We start from the raw sequence: 18,181 nt of genomic DNA on the forward strand, positions 1-18,181 counted from the left end.
TACAGATTTTTAGAGATTACCCTTAGGATTTACGTGCCATTTTGCAATCTTTAAATTTCCGAAAGCCCTTCCTTTAGATTAAGTTTCCTTTGTTCAAAATAAACTGTCTATGAGAGATTCAACCACTGATCTACAGTTGGAAAAGCTGAGCAGGATAGGTCTCTCTGGGTGGGAGGGAAGAAAAAAAATCCCTTTTTTTTTTCTCAGGGAAGGTTTAAAAAGTATTAGTTCTTAAAAATCATTCTTCCTGTGGTTTCAGGGACAAAGAACTGAGACCAAGCACTGATGTTGGCAAAAGTATAATGGACATCATGACAAGTTCTGCTTATATGTCAAAATGTTTCTTATAATAAGGAGTTTTTACCATAAATATGCAAATTGCAAATGAACATGGGGTTTTTTCTGCTGTGGGCTTGACAGAGATTTGTCCTTGATGCTTACTTTTCCAACAGTAAAATATGTATCTGCTACTGCTGCCATCCTTCAGAAAAACTACCAGAGACTCATTTATTTCTGACTTACCTTTCTTATGCTCACACGAAATGCAAATTTGTCATTACGTGAGTACCCAATATTCTGTGAAAATCTCTTCAGATTATTATATTTTTCATTGGTCATAAGCATAACTGAGTAAGAAATTTGAATATAAAATCTAAGTTCAGTTGCAACATCTCATACTCTATTTTAAAACTACTATGTTGATAACAAGCAGCAGGATCACTAGGTCTACATAAACAGCTTCAGTTAGTTCTGAAAGCAAGTGTATAGCTAGGTCTTCCCACTGAGACCTCTCACTGTTATAGACAGTAACACTGGGTCATTACTACTCACTTTTCCCTAGATTTCTAAACTCCAAGAGGAATCAATGCTACTATCATAACATGTACTACATTATTTAAACACTATTTTTTCCTTTATATAAACCACTTACTCTTTTTTTTTTCCCAGTAACTGCAGTTTAGGCTAAATATTGCTTTGTTCTGCATATAAAGTTATGCATATTCTTTTAACAATATGAATTTAGTGTTTAAAAAAAGTGATCAGTGAAATATATACACACATAATTTTGTCCTACATCAAAAAAAGCAAACAAACTACCAGATGCAACTTTTCTGATTTTACTTACCAGCATTGCACGTTTTTTTTCATCTCCTCTTTTTTCTCTCTTCTCATTTTTTTTCCTGAAGATCTCTTGGAGCTAAAAAACCAAACCATTTTGTTCATATTTACTGTTCAGCCTGTTTTCACATGCATAACAATATCCTTCATCATAAGGAACATTAAAAACAGTATTAAAATGCAGTTCTTTACTGAAATATCAGAGTTTCAATGATGCTTTATTGCTCATACTCATGCCTTCATGTTCCTTCTGTGACTTAAACCATGACACAGAAAGGGAAAAAGGAAATGTTTTTTTCCACAAAGTAAGGGTAACAGTTCTACTTGGGCGCACAATATTAAGAACATCCTATTTACCCAATCTGGCCAATATAAAAAGGGGAAGTTCCACCCTTTTTCACCACCTCAAGGCACATCCTTTCTTGTCAGGTTCTAATTAGTATCTGTGTGGTTATGTAGTCAGCAGGATCAATCTTTTCTTCATATTAGTTTCCAACCTGATCAGTTCTTACTCCTGCTGGCACAAGGGAGGGGTAGAAACACCTGGTGGGGGTGAAACATTCCCCTTCAGCAGCAACAAACTACTACTCAAGAGTAATTTATCAAGTACCCTTTCTTTTCAAGTCTGTTCAAAGAATACCTTCAGGTCTTGTAAAATACCCCTCTCACAACTATCTCAACATAAAGAGCTTTAAACATGACTTCTGAGAAAACCTCAAATACAAGCTTTCAAACATACAGATTCTTAATCATATTTATTTTTGTAATGTCTTCAGAGTAAGAACTGGATTGTACTTATCTTTCTTTGCAAGTTCCTGTTTTATTTAGATATTTTTATTTATAGTAATATCAATTAATGTTTCCAAACCATTAGAAAAAGGTATCACGGTGTTTAGTAAGAGAGAGCAGTATTAACTATGATACCATCTAGATCTCTACCAGAACTTCAGCTTTTAAAAACTGAATGTGAAAATATTGTACTGTCACGTGTAGCATTTATTATCCTCTAAGTGGGCTGGAAAAGGAATAAACCCTGATCTGAGAAATTTGCCCTATCTAGAATATGGTATTTTCAGAAGCAAACACCTTGGCATAGAGACACAATTGTGGCAGTCCTTTCAAAGGCCCAATTTTACCTACCAGAAGTCTGGTAAAACCTGATACTGTAATGGCATGTACACAGAGCTCCACAAGGACTGGAATGTGAAACAATAAGTGTGTATGATAAATTTTGGAAGGAAATTTTCCAAACTAAATTTCAGGATATCTTTATTTCAGTGAAGGCAGATGACTAAGACAAAGGGATCAGTAAGCTTTAATGCAGGGGTATGGCAACCCTGAAATGAAAGAATTCAGTGGTTAGTGATAAAGCAGCAAAGACATTTATAAAAAACATTTTATGAATTTCCAAAATTGACTACCGAGTTCTGGAATTTCCTGTAAGGCAAATACATACCAGAATATTTTGTGAGTCACAATACCTATTTTTGAGTATGGGATCAATTTACAGACCTTGGTATATTTTTTCTAATTTTTTTGCAAACCTACAGGCACAAGTTACTGTAACTTATCCGACATGGAAAGAGTCATGATAGGATACAGCACTACACAGTTTGCAAACCAGAACAATGCAAAAAAAAAGTTACATGAACAGAGAGAAATAGAAACAAAATCCCTTGTGAAAAGTGAAGTGACAAGCCATCAAGCAGGAGAGAAGAGTGGCAGTAATTGAAAAACCAAAAAAGAGCAGTAAAAAGCAAGGCATCCTTGGATTTATTTCCCTTGCCACAGAGGCAAAAGGAGTAGGATTCTGTTGCATGCATTATGAAAGCACTTGCTAAACTTCTGGAAATGGATCTTTTGTTCAGAAAGAGTGCTATAGGATACCAGTGAGTAAAAAAGTGAATGCAAAAAGGATCTAGGAGTACTTTCATAGGAACATTGTTTGAAACAGGATAATGAGTTTGACTGCTGAAGGCAGCAAAAACAAGATCTCCAGTAACAAGGCAACACAATCCTTCTGTTCCCTGACCTCACCCCTGTGACATAAGCAAAGAGGAAAGCACAAACACTGTGGAATTCGTTTACAAAAACAATACAGCTGTTATTAGAAAAATTAAGTATTTCTCAACTCTTCACTACACATATGTTTTCCTCAAGAATCACATAACACGTGATCCCTAAACAAAGCTCTTCAAAGTCTCTTTATTTGCAAAACTGAATAGTACTTAATACCAATTTTGTGATAGCTGCCTGTAATTAATGGATAAATACTTTGCAGATGTTGGGGTAGTTCAAATGGCAACTTCTGAACAGTTTCCTGCTTCCAGGCACACAGGATATGATACATCATATTCAGGCAAGGTGAGTAAAGATGCCAAATGTATGTTCTGGGGCCAGTTCTATCACAGCTGCAGTATCACTGAATCAACTTCTATTTTCATATTTACTTTTATTACACAAATTCTATCTTCCTATCTATTTTAGTTCTTTTCACTTCAGATCTAACATTCTGATGTAAGGATTCTGATCTAATTTTTGAAGGATCACTGATACCTAATAAAGCAGAGCTGCACTCAAGTTTAATCTATACAAATTTGTTAAATACAATCACAGGTGGAGGACAGTATATCTAATGTTTGAAAATTTTATTTTCTTTTATCCACCAAGTCTGCTAACAGAAGAAGAAGGAGAAACTTTAGCCAGAGATCATGACAGAGAACAAATACATAGCGGGACATGAAGAAGACTATAAAAGCATGTTTAGGAAGAAAGATGCAATATCCATAGTTAAATATTGTCCTTGCTTCCCATTTTACATGCTTATTTTATTTCATTTTTAGCATCAGTTTCTGAAAGACAAAGCCTCTTGCTTCAATTTCCTCCCATTTAGCTGTAGTAATGGAAGCCCTTTTTTCTTTTAAGAACAAAATTGTCAGTCTATTCCACCACATTCTGTTTAATTGAATCATGAAAGGTACTTGCTTTTTTTCCTTCTTCTTCCCCTATTTTCCTTTTGCTAATTAATCCAGTGTTTGCTCCTCCAACTGGAGGAGATGCTTATTAAGAATTAGCACATACAAGGATGTGTACATTCAATAACAGAATACAGAAAAATGACCAGCATGCCACAATTTGCAAGTGGTGTCACTTTCCAAAATAAATTTGGAATTTAAGCATACACCTGTTCTGCTTAAGCCATGTCACCAGAAAAAGGCCCTAGACCTCAGATCTCACTTCTCTGAAAAGGAGAATTGAGGGAAGTTCAGTATATAGAGGAGAGTTTCTTCCACACACCTATTTTCTTAAGGTTAGCAGAGTTTATTTGAATTAATTAAGAAACCACACACAGGAAATAAGGCAGTCTTTATTTTAAATAAATTGGGCTCTTACACTTAATTAAATACATTCCATGTGCGTTTCATTCTTTGTATTTTGTTCCATCTTTTTCAGTAAGGCACTGGGCTTTTTCTCATGTGTACTTACTGTATTTATTTATAAGCTCAACTACACAAAAACATATAAAGATAAAATGTATGTCTTTTACACAAATATCTTTTTTTCAACATCTGATTCAATTCTTGTAACTGTTTTAATATATTGTCTGTTCAGTAGAAAATGAGGGCCTTGCATAGTCTTCAGAAAGCTTGTCTACGCCACTAACCACAACATGTTAAATGTTAATTTCTAAAGAAATGTCAAAACCTATGTTCACAACTGTAACTGAGTGCTTCAGTGTAATCCCAGACAGCTGCTGCCTATTGACACTAACAATTTCGAGATCTCTGGTTTATGGTGCACTTTTTTTAAGATAAAGCCACACAGTCACTGTACACTCAGAAGCCCTAACTTTGGTCAATTTTCTGCCTTTTCCTTTTTTTTTTTTAAATGATCAAACACTGACATCACTTAGAATGGCATTAATTATTCTTCCCATTTCTTTTGAAATCAGAAACTAAATTAAATAAACATAAATCGCAAATAGCCCTCTTAGTGCAAAGATCATTTTCCTGAACTTGGTGGATCCTACTACCTGAAAACTTATGAAGTATTCAAATTTTAAGATGCAATTATCAGATTTATCATGATAAAAAGGAATATATAGTGGATGATTTAAGATTTTCGAAGATTTTCCCTCAAGTGCCAAATTAGTCTTCATTTTCAAATCTCAACAACGTGAATTTTTCTTTCAAAGTCTGGGCTTTTAACTGTTTAAATTTCTAACCCCCAAAAAATAAACTCCTCTTAAATAATTAATAAGATGAATTTACAGAACTGCTGTTTCTAAGCCATCAACAGAGTAAAGTTCTAATTTGAAAAATACTGTCATTCAAATTAGTAGTGTAACAAAACCTTGGATGCAACCAAACTACTGCCAAGATATCTACTTCTAGATATCCTGCCAACTGCTCCAAAGCATGTGGAAATCATTCAGGTCAAAGTCAAGTTCGCTTTTAGGAATATTCTCCTTAAAAAGAACTCACTGAACCCCAGCTTAGCAAATTGCTTCAGCATATGGATTTATGGGCTGAACTAGATACATGCATGGTATGTTTTATTTCATTACAAATCTTGTCCAAAACAGATGATAGTGTCACATTATGTCAGTCAATTATTTTCAGGTCACTTGTGATTATCAGCAGAATGAATGGCAAAGTGAGGTGGTATCCCAGCAAAAGATTCTTTTACAAGTCCTTTCATCATTAGAGTAATTAAATAACTCTCCTAACCATTAAAACATTTCTATTACTTTAACAGCCTAACTGTCTGTGACTACAGTAGCAATTAAAAAGATCTGGAATAAAAATTAGAATAAAGCTTCAAAAATAATTACATACAGCACTCCTGTGTACTCTAAGAAGGAGCTTCTGTTTTCAGTTTATATTATAATAACTATTTATATGAAATAAGGCAAATAAACAACTACATTCAATGAAGAATAGCTAGCAATGTAGATAGTATTCTCATGACTACTGATATCATCACATTAATTTCAAGATTACATCAAAAACTGCAAATATACATACCACTAAGAATTCCTTTTTGTCCACCATTTCATTGCCATCAGTATCAAACATGTTGAAAGCAATTCTAAAACCTGCATGCGGCTCTGCCAAAAAAACGCCAAACATTCAATTATTTATTTCCTTGGAAAGAAAGCAAGTGCAATACTCTAAGAAATTATTTGGTGTCCCTGCATAAAAGCCAACCCCCCAACTAATTTAAGTCAGGGTATTTGTGTACACAGTAAATGCAAATCATAACATCTGTAAAACAGTATAACCCATGTTATTCAAACAGAAGGCATGCTCACAAAAGTAGAAATAGAACATGAAATATCCAATAATAATATCTCATAAAAGAGTGTTAGTTAATAGTAGAGTCCATTTTATGTTACAAACACAGATATGTAGAAAAGAAATTTTCTAAGAAAACGCAGTGTTCTAAAAGATACTTTAAAAGATTTTGAAAAAAGGCAGAGAATGCAACTTCTGGTCAAAATAAATGTTATGCTGAAAGACACCCAGCATTTTCTTGTTTACATCCTCAGAGCCATTGAAATTTGAGATCAGATTAAAATTTTAAATTATTTCTGAAACATGGCAACTTTGAAGGTAACTTTAAGAAAAGCCTTTAGGCAACATTTTGGGGATACCCAGTGGTTTGCAGTATGAATGAATTATGGCCAAAAGTTCATTCAGATAACAAAGAAATAATGGAGAAATATCCACTGATCCCACAGCGGAAGGTACTAAGTGTTCAGAGTCAAGTTCCAGCTCTAATTCATAAAAGGAATCCAGTTCATGTCCAAAAAAAACCCCCATTAATGAAACCAATAGAAATTGTTTCATTACATACAAGTGAAAGACAAGTAAAATCCTTTGCTTCTTCCCAGAAAGCTCCTCTTAAAATATAAAAGAAAAGTCTGCATCAGGCTTATTTTACTCTTGAGTTATTCTACTTCAGTTTTATGGGTGATAGAAGAATAATTATTCAATTTTGTTAGTGTTTTCTGACATAAATACTTTATATTTTACCATTGACTCTTTGATGTTACCCATTATCCACTAATTGGTGAAACAAACCAGTAACAATGTGTATATTTCTCTTCTCCCTATATCCATTGTCCCTTATGAACTTCAGCAAATTTAGCTAAAAATTTTGTAGGAATTTCAAACAAGAAAATAAATTTAAGCTCTTGACTGGGGTTTACCTGGACCGTATGGCACAGCTTCCTCAACAGTCACTAAAAGGTATTCTAGATAATAATGAATTTAAATAAAGCCTTTATTTAAAGCATTTATTAAAGCATTTATTTACACAAGATTCCAGAAGGGCAAAAGTGGTTTAGATGGATGGTGTAGTTTTCTATATGCAGGGAGGTGAAGTGTAATTTAACACACAACACATTCAGAGCTTTGAAACTCTAAAGAATCTTTTAGACATTTTCTCCAAAAATACTTACTTGTTAAAATACATAAGAGAAATAAATATTCTGTGTAAGATATCACACCTGAAGACAAAAAAAAAAAAAAGTTATGCCATGTTAGTTTCACCCTGTCTTCACATCCTAAACTTGAAAACATTAAATCTATATATAAGGAGAATTTTTGTACATGTGCATACACATATTAATACTTGTATGCATGTAACTATTCAACCTGGTCAATAAGTTATTTGTCTACAATATTAATCTATGGTTTGGGGCTTTTTTGGGTGGTTTTTATTTTAGTATTTCAGGGAAGGAGTACATTAAACATGGCAAATAAAACAACAGTCAGTGGAGCATGGCTCATTAAACAAAAACTGGCTAGACTCTTAAAAGCTAATATAAATGATTTATTCAATTTTCTTTCCAAAAACCCCACCAGTAATTCATGATAATACTCTTTAACAGTATGAAAACATTTACTATGAGAACATTAATAAGGCTTCCTCCTGATACACACCATTTGAACACAGTTCTTGACTTTAATATGTGCTTTGTAAATGCATGTGTTTTATTACCTTAAAACTTTACCTCATGTTTTTTGCAAGATTACAAAAGAGAACCACAGTGTGGAACGGGACTGCCTTTTCTCTTCAGAAATTATTAAGGCAAAATTTAAATTGGAGCTGAAGTCAGTACCCAAATAGTATGTCTGGTACCATAAGTTGTACTTGTGCCTTTCTAGCTCTGGAGCAAGGGGTAAAGAGACAACCTTGCAGAATGTCCAGAGCAGCAATGAAGAGAAGTGTCTCACAGTTCAGTAAAAACTGAAAACAATGGCTTGCAGCTCTCCCAAAAGCATTTAGCTCCAACAATCTTTGAGGCTCAACTAGGAAAACTTGTTCCTGATTTCTAACAAATTTGTTTTGTCTGTCCTCCAAAACAAGGAGTGTTAAGTCAGTCCACAATATTAGATTATTTCAAAAGCGTGAAAAAAAAAAAGTATTTAGATGCCTGAGAGTAAAGATGTCTATCAGCTGGGATTTTCAAAAGTTGCTGGCTGTCTCCTTGATTTCAGTCCAAGTCAGGTGCAAAAGTTTTTCCAAAAACAGCCACATCTTTGGATGTTTAAATATCTTTTAAAATCTCACTTAACTGAATATGTGACAAACTATGTAAACAGTCATCTGATTTTTTTTGCACTGAGAAACCTGTACAATTAAAACTCAAAACATTGTATCATTCATGTGGATTTTACTTCCATAGCCCATCTTTTGATCCAAGAGCAAATTTAAATCTTCAGAACCAGGATTTTATTACTGCTAGTAGATCTACTTAGGAAAGTTACTAAGAATTTTTCAATACCACCTACTCTTTTCCTCAATTTACACATTACTGAAGATTAGCAATGATTAAATACAGGCATTTAAGTAACACATGCTCTATGCTTTATCTTCTTGATTTTATACAGCAGCTTGCAGAAATTAAGTTTTCAAAGGCCTGCTTGAATCTGTTTGGACAAGCATCTATCAAGAAATCAGATACCTCAAAGGTTCTCATTCAGTGATGGAAAACATTCTTTAATAGCCAGTCAATAAAGGTAAATATATATTTTTGGTTTCTTGATGGCACCTTCTTTGTTGTAAAACAGGAAGAAAGTGCAGTTGTCAAGTAGTCCATCACAGGTATGAAGAACGCAATATAAACGGCCTTGAAAGCCTGCTCTCCTTTTGTTTGTACTGGCATATTGTAGTTGCAGACAGATAGTTCTGGTTGATTGCTCTGAGTGTTATGGGAGAGAGGCTCTGAAACGATGATTGAAGGGAAAGAAAAACTTACACTAAAATCAGAAAGAAGAGCAGGAGGGCACTCAAGGGTAAAACATAATAAAAACTTAAGGTCAACGGGATAAATCTGACTGCCTCAGCTGAATTACATAAATCCATGGCAAAATAAATGGACATAGGCTTTTTCTACTTGCTTCATATGTGCATGTTTTAAAAAAATGAGTAAGAAACAAAAAAATAAAGACTAAATTATAACTAAGGAGACCTGAATTCTATTTCCATTTCTTTCACCAGTTTAAGTAATCAGTCATAAGACCCATCATATTTACTTGTATTATCTATAAAACTGGACAACAGAACTCACTTTTTCATAAAACATGCTGAAAAGACATCCAAGTGCTAAAGTCAATTACTAATTTTACCATCTTATTTTAGGACAGTTTAGGTCCTACCAATTCCATCAACTTCTGTAGAACTCACTGGCAGAAAACTGGAGTAAGATACTGTTGAATCAAGACTGCGCATTTTGCAGACATTTTATTACAGACTTAATAAGCAACACCTAGATACATTTTTTTAATCTGATAATGTATGGATTTAACAGATTCTGAAGCTGAATTTTTATGCAGTTAATATTTCAAAAGTCAACTCTTCTGCCTATATAGAAACTAGCCTAGAGAAAATAAGTACATTGAAATACAATGCAAAGATGTGGCAATTTCTGCCTCTCTGGAGTTCTGGCTGCAGACTCGGAAAAAAATAGAGAGTGCCTCCATGCACTAGAGAGCCTCCTTTGAGAGTAGGTCCATACTACTTACTCCTTTAAAAAATTTGAGCTGCATTTGAATTATATTAATCAATTACATGCACACATTTGATTGGAATTCTGTTGCCTGCATGCTTATTTTAAACATCCATAAAGCATCTTTCTTTTATCACAAGTACTTGTGCCTGCTTTTAAAAATACTTCAAATGTGCCACCACCGGACCTTTGCCATTTTGAATATAAGCAAAAAAATATGCAGATTATTTATTATAAGTAGCTTTTAAATGTCTGTAAAGCCATCCTTGTTTTATTTCCCTATATTTTTTTGTTTTGAAGCAATAGAGCTTATTAAGAAAGAAAAAAATACAACAGACGAGACCAGGAGTGATTCTCCACTTACCAACAGTGTGAGTTTTAAATGCTTTCAAAGCCCTCATCTGCAGAGTTTCAAGGAATATATATAACATTTCTGAAACTCTCCTTGTGTTGTGTACAAAATGCTTATTCAGTGATCAAAGATACCACTACTGTATTTAGAAATAATCACATTATTAAACCTATTGGAAAGAAGTAAAGAGATATTGTTTCTTTACTGGAATATTCTGTTTATAGTCCAGAGATCATTCATGGCAACAAACTGAACCTGAAATATTCAAACATCAGCTTAACAAACTCAAGAATCCCCAGTCACTTACAGAGGCTAGTTGTAAGATGGCATAATTAAAACACTGTAGACACTACATGGAACTTTTCCATGCTGTAAAATGCAGAAAGCAACAGCAAGCCCTTTTTTTATTTTTGAAAATGTGACTCAGATTAAAGTACATCATCACAAAAATGTTAATAGAGTGATAATTTGATTCAGGAAAATAAATTCTCCTCAATCACCTTTCTCATTAAGATTACGGAAAAGTTTGGATGATCCTTTCCAAACTGGTGGTGTCTCCATAAGGATCTGATTCAGTTCCTAAAAAATAAGGTTTAAAAAATGTAAAAGCATATATTTCAGTATTTAATGAAGTAGTTAACAGATTATGATTAAATTCTAAGGTATCAATATAAAAGACAAGGAACCGCATGCAAATCTACCAGTTAATTTAACTTCAGTTACCACAATGATTTTGGAAGTACTCGAGCACTCCATAAATTTTTGCACACATGATTATTGCAAGAATTACTCATCTGAATGAATACTAAGTGGTTGCTGAGCTGGAGAGAGACAGCAATGTATTTGTGGCTGAAATAAATCACTGGTGCTCATATTGACTGAAGCCAAGGATCAGTCCCCCTGGATTTCAGTAAGGTTTTCATACAAAATTCAAGCAACTGCTCTTTTAAAACACTTGACCTGAACTAAAGCAAACTTCATCCATGAATATGAATGTACTTAAAATACAGGGAAAAAAACAGAGTTCTTTTGCAGTTATACAAATGTAAAAAAAAAAAAAGTAAGAGGCACTTAAACACCACAAAAGGGAGAGAGTGGCATAAGTACTTCAGGCAGTTTTTGAAACACCTTGACACTAAGAAATGCAGTCAGATATGGACTGAGGGAGAAACTGACAGATGCTTGAGAAAGTCAGTAAATCCAACAAAACAGGCACAGCTGCTAAAGTATCTAAGATTCTGGATTCAGCTGAGTCTGAAGTGACAAAAATAAAGGAACTAAACTCTCCTGCACCTCTACATTTGAATCACAAATGAAATCAATTAACAAAATGTATGGTTATAAGACCACACAGGAATTACCGCCCACCTGCTTTGAAAGGGATCGCCACTTTTTAGCATCTGCAACAAAAGAAGAAGTTATGAATGCACAGAATTTAGTTATGCCAATGTGGTGTCATAAAAATTGGACTGCAGCTATACTGTGTTTTCTAGACAAAGAATTATTTGCCTCAGTTCATGATTGTAATTGTCTTTATATTATTAAAAAAAAAATTAACTTAATACATACCTGAAGTCCTAACTTTAAAGAACCAATTCAGATGTATAGTTTTTAATCTAACTCTGCTTCAATGCAGGAAAAGACTTTCAACCTCCAAAATACATCCTTAGAACATTTAACAGGAAATAGAGGGCATTCATGCTAACCCATGGTATCAATATTCTGAATTTATTATTTAGTAGCAGTAGTATTAAAATGGAGATTGTAAGGAGACCTGGATTATGACCCTTGCTTCACTGACTACTCATACTTTTTAAAGCAAATACAGAAAAAAAGCTCTTGAAACTACACCAAGTGCTAAGACACCCTTCATCCCTTCCTACTAACTCAGATTCGTGCTTCCTTTTCCAGCCTCTGTCAGGCTCAATTCTTTGTTAGTTATAACTGAACAAGAGTTCATAATCATTCAAGAATTCAAAACTTGAGGTTTGTGACCACCCTCTCAAGACAAATATTTGTATAGATTCAATATTAAGATAAGGCACTGTGAATATCAGAATTCACAAAGGTCCAGACAGTAGCATTTTATGTGGTCAAATCCATAACTTTTTGTGGGTAAAGGCTTCTTCTTATAGAGCAAAACACACTGTGTAATCAGAAATCCTTTTCTCATAATGAACTCCATGCTCCCTTAAATAATTAAAACAATACTGAAGCTACTCACTATGGTCTTTTATTAATTCATGGTTAGAAAACGACTGAAATTTTCATTCTACATCTTGGTAAATTTCGCACCAAGACAGTTGACAGATCCCACTCTAATTATGGTGGAGTTATATCAATGTCATAACATAAGCTAATGGATTTTCATAAGCTTTTCAGTTTAATTTTTTAAATAAAGTCCTCTAAAACAACCTCATTTGCCACATAAATTGATATATATTTAGGCCTACCATAAAGAACTTGGAGAACAAATATATCTAATTTTCCAATCAGATAATTTCCCAGTCTCATATATTATATATGTATTTTCTTTCTAGACAAGTCAGTGAAGATTGATGCGCATATATATACACTTCTTACAGCTCAGTATTAGGCTAAATTAACTATAGTTAGCACTGAGGGGAACAAAACATATTTCCTCTTCTCTTACTTTGCTTTCTAAACATATAAACACATACTCAGATTATAAAATGTATCAAGAATGACTCTTAAAAATAATATATGTTCTCAAATGAAAGCCTGCACCATAAAGGCAGAAGCAAGTTAATTATAGCATTTATTTTATATTTTTTGGTAATAACTGCCTGGAGTAAAAAGTTATATTTTATAAAAGAAAACATACCCTTACCATATTAGTTAGTGTTTAATCAAAAAAGGAAGTGAACACCCTCTTGACTTTTGTAGGGTTTACATGATTTCCAAAGTAAATCAATCACAATAGACGCATTCATTCCATCACAAATCTCATTCAGGTCTAGTATTATTAGCTTTTCTATAAAGCAGACATAAAGAGCTTCTATTATTATGCTTCAAAAGATATTTTTGCTTTTTGACAAACTCAAGACCTTTCTAGTCTTCATTCATAAAAACCCCAGGTATATGTTCTTTTTTTATTATGCAAAATATAGGTGGTCTAATATGTCAGCCTGAATGGACCTGATTATATACAACTTGCAAGTTATTTATAAAATGACCTCAAAAATAAAAAATTAAATGTTTAAAATGTATTAATAGAAAAATTTCTTCCTTAAATATACTACCTTCAACAGAGCAAGACAGAAAATTGACTTGCCCAAGGAGACAAAGCGGTACTTGCAATGATGCAGTACAAAGTTTAAAATAACCATAGTCAGAGATGGGAAGCTGGAAGTTGTAATCTGTGCTGTTACTATTTCAGCTATTACTTCCTATTTATCAGCCTTCTGTCCCAATGTCCCAGTCAGTAAGACCTGCACTAGAATGAAGTCATCCACTTAATTATAATCCTTTAAAATAATTATGTCACCCATGTAATCTCTGATACCAGTCTAAAAACCTAAAAGACATCCAGGTTAGTTTCGCTTTTGGTCTCAGAGGCGAACTGGATGAACAGAAAAGATTTTGATAGAAACAAGGTTTGCTACACTGAACTCAGAAGGGTGCTTGACTGTTCAACTCCAGATCTCCTTTGCCATGAGATAAACAAAATGTACTTATGAGCTTGTTTTTAAAATCTGAATACTTGCTTTGTGAGAGGAGGAAGCAGAAATTTCATTCGCACGGAAAAATTTTAACAGCAAACCACACATATAGTGTGGTCTAGCCAATCAAACTGTCATAAAATGGAGTTAAACCAAAATGTTTTAATGATGTCCAGTATATATAGCACAAATGCTTCACGACCATACACAGTGAAACCCAACTCCAAAGATACAAAAAAGGGAAGAATTGAAGGTCTGAGCAGATATAAAGCACTGATATGTATTTGTATTAACTTGTGTGATGAGCAATCTGCTTCCTCTCTTTTAACTGCAAAGCAAAAAAAAAAAAAAAGAGATTTGCTTTCTGAAAGTTTTGCAAGTTTTCACCATCTAAGCTCTATCTTCTATCTTCACTGTTACAGTGAGATTATATCTTTATTCAAATGTTACAGTTTTGATCACTGATGTGCCATGGCTGAATTCTTTCCTCTTGTTTCATTACTGTTACGAGAACAAAGGGGAAAAAATCCAACATCTGCACTGAACTTTAAGCTTCTTCTGCCTGCTTTAGCACTGCTTTTGACTGCTCTCTATAGTAACTTTGTGATGTAGACTTAAGAAAGGAAAACCTAAGGTGAGTGATTATACATGTAACACCAGAGCAAAGATACTCCTATTCCCCAGAAGTCGTGTACCAATGAACTGCAAACATGAGGGCCAGGAAATCAAACTAGAGCAGAAAGGGATCACCTTGCTGTTTAGTCACTCTTTGACGCTTAAAGCAAAGATTTTACAATAAATGACCTAATAAAAGTTGATAGTTATTTTTTTTTTATTAATTAACACATAGTACTAATACTGGCAATGTTTAAGTGTAGAAAGCTGATCCCTTGGGGGACTGAAACTCTTACTCAAAGCATGTTTTTAGAAAGCCATGATACAGTTATATATGTTATCTTAAGTCTTTTAGAGAATGCATATGTTGCCTGCTTACAGAGAAACTATACAGAAGAGGAAGCAAGAGTTTTACAGCAATACAGGCCTGCTCAGAAAGAAACTGTGTCAATGCAATGGCATAAATTAACTTGTCATCTTTCATGACTGTTGAGCTGTTTGCATCTTTAAGACAAGAATGTTGAACTAGCATACAGATGTTTACCATCTAGGAACAATCAGGATACTGATGGTATGCATTTGAACACAATTTAAAATAAAATTCTGGAAGATGCTTTTTACTACAATCAGAAACAGAAGTAGGAATCAAAAGCAAATGGGAAAATAACATGCACCACAGACGTTTTCCCTAGCAGTTTTAGCATTATAAAATTCCTGCTTACGTTTGGGTTCATCACTTGTAACAGCCTGAATGAAGTCATACGGAGTCATGTATAGCTGTCCTTCATATTCTAGACTGGCAAACCTACGAAACCGCTGCTCCCGCGGAGTTGCGTAAAGGTGTAAATCTTCAAGGTCTGATCTGTTTTCTGTAACCTACAAAGACAAAAGGACATGTTTTAATCTATGAAAAAGGTTCTGATTTACTATTGCCATAAAGGAACTAGCTATAAAAGTGCTAATTCATAAGTCAAACACATCCTAATATTTTTGTGTGGTAAGAGCTGAAACTACAATTGGGATTTCACTTCTACCATTTTCAGTCTTCTACAACTTTAGCAACAAATCTTTGTGCATTGAACTTGGTAGTACTACCCAACCTCAGGAAAAAAAAAATTAAGAGAACTTCAGCTCCTGAATCATAGAAGGGGCAACTTTAACTCAAGGAAGTCTTCATAACTTCAGCAGGCAGACTTCAAACAACTCTGCGAAAACTATTTCATTGTTCTGATATTTCCAGAAGAAAACAGAGTAATACTTTTTCTATATTGCTTCTTAATACAGAGTGCAGCTGTTGATAGTAATAGGCAAGAGACCTTCATAATATACTCCAGTATAAAGCTACCATATTTGAGGGAAATAAAGAAGAGAAGAGCATAACTGTAATTCCCCAGAGTTACAAAAGTATAATATGGCATTAAGTTCACATACCATGAGAGTTTATGTCAGGAGTTCCTGGTATGTTTCCCATCCAGCTGATTTACACATAAACTTGGTAATACAAAACTGTAAATGTTCTAAATTCTCACATCTTTCTGTTACACCGCCAAACCTTTAACAGAAAATATGCTACTGCTATCTGAAAACTCTTTTTAGCCCATAATGAGGCAAGCTCCTCTGTGGAATCATTATCTTGAAGAAAACTTCAACATTTTTTCAGAGACAAAAAAACCAAACCCCAACTGTTTCCCAGAAGGAAGAGCAATCATATAGGTAACTTCTCCCATTACGTTAAAATAGGAATGCAGCATCTTATCAATGAAATATCCCAACTTGCTCAGTATTCCTGTCATTTCATACAGTATTCCTAAAATTCTTCATCTATCTAAGGAACACATAAGTCAGCTAATACTATGTTTTCTTTTAATAACTAAGAAAACAAGACAAATGCACTTTTTCAGAGGCATCTAAACCCAAACATAAGTTGTAAGATGTCTGCAGTGGCTGTCCACTGAGACAACTGTCCTTAAATACAAACAGAAACTGGTTTTCCAAAACCCTTCTAAGAATAGATTACAAATTTCAGCAATTAGAAGCAAATTTATATTGAGCAGTCAAAGATCTGGGCTCACTTTTCTTCAGCTTTTCAAACATCCTTAAAAAAAACATTGGTGAGACTGATGCAGGCAAAGAAAATTTTTATGGCCTCAGTTGTAACTAGGAGATTAAATTAGATTTGTCTTATAGAAACATCAAAAATGAATGTGCCTAGAAGAGGTAAAACACTTTCTATGTGGAAAAAAAATGATGATGTTTTACAGGGGAGTCTTACTACTTAATACCTTATCTAGGACATTTTAGCCAGCCTTCTATAAGGACAAAACACTATTGACTGTGTATTTCTCTTTCTGGACCGTCTCTAGTACTTTCAAAATCATTGCTCCATGTGTATATGTGTGAAAATGTTTCAACAGATGAACCTCATAGAAAGATTAAGAGAAAGGCTTATACAATAATTTAGTTTTCAGTAGACTGCTCTACAAATATTCTGCACTTCTGCCTGAGAAGCAGCTCTAAACCATGGCTTCATGTTTTTTATAATCTTCAAATGATTACCAAATTAAATATGGGGAGAAAAAAATAAAGTCCAACAGCCAGACCTGCAAAGTCATCTTAAAATGACAGAAGCTGAATTCTTTTCTAACATACTCACATGCAAGCCAAAATATTTCCATCCTATCTCACTGTTTGAATATTTTGGTCTTACTGATCCTTCTGCAGTCCAGTGGCATTCAAGCTATGCCTTCATGTGGGAAGTACACAACTCAGTTGTTTTGACAGAGCTTGTAGTGACACAACTGATTATCCCTGTATTTGAAGTTTTATAATCTATCTTTTTTTTGATACATATGTTATTTTATCACTACTACAAACATGCTCGTGAATACATTCAGGTGGTAAACACAAGTAATAAAGCAATATTTCTGCAAAGTCAATTTTCAAAAAAGAAACAGCTTCAAGGCCATATTACACACACCGTATGTATAATCAATTGTAATCAGTCAAAATCAATCATACACAATCATGGAAATCTCTAGATAATGTATCTCTCAAATATCATTTTAATTTTGATCACTGTCAGTATTTAGAGAGCATGTTGAGATTCTTTGCTCTCTCAAGGAATTCTCACTGTCTCAGGTACTACTGCTTAATATTTTGCTTGAGACACTCAGAAAAGCATTTGCTAAATTCTCAGACACATATTTCAACACCTTAAGGACTCTATGCTACTACAAGTATAAAATAACATACTGCAAACATGGAATTTTAAAGACATGCTTAAAATTGATGCATGTCAGTACTCAGGTCTGCAAAGCCTTAATTTCTGCCTAATTTTTCAATCTAGTTTTCCTCTGACTATATAGCAATGTCAGTATTTCATGCTGTGGCTCA

At 33.9% G+C, this 18,181-nt stretch overlaps 1 protein-coding gene across 7 annotated transcripts in view; it reads right to left on the reverse strand.

Moving 5' to 3' along the window:
- The window catches only part of MICU3 (mitochondrial calcium uptake family member 3), a 54,727-nt gene that overhangs the window by 26,332 nt on the left and 10,214 nt on the right, over positions 1–18,181 (reverse strand). For all 7 annotated transcript variants that reach the window (XM_069013999.1, XM_069014002.1, XM_069014005.1 and 4 more), the window contains exons 2-7: positions 15,511–15,664; positions 11,859–11,890; positions 10,991–11,069; positions 7,586–7,633; positions 6,147–6,229; positions 1,127–1,198 (exon numbers count right to left, since the gene is read on the reverse strand). In XM_069013999.1, coding sequence (XP_068870100.1) covers positions 1,127–1,198; positions 6,147–6,229; positions 7,586–7,633; positions 10,991–11,069; positions 11,859–11,890; positions 15,511–15,664 — 468 coding nt within the window. The remainder of the gene's footprint in view (positions 1–1,126; positions 1,199–6,146; positions 6,230–7,585; positions 7,634–10,990; positions 11,070–11,858; positions 11,891–15,510; positions 15,665–18,181) is intronic.

The sequence above is a fragment of the Aphelocoma coerulescens genome, chromosome 4 (assembly GCF_041296385.1).
Source record: "Aphelocoma coerulescens isolate FSJ_1873_10779 chromosome 4, UR_Acoe_1.0, whole genome shotgun sequence".
Classification (NCBI taxonomy): domain Eukaryota; kingdom Metazoa; phylum Chordata; class Aves; order Passeriformes; family Corvidae; genus Aphelocoma; species Aphelocoma coerulescens.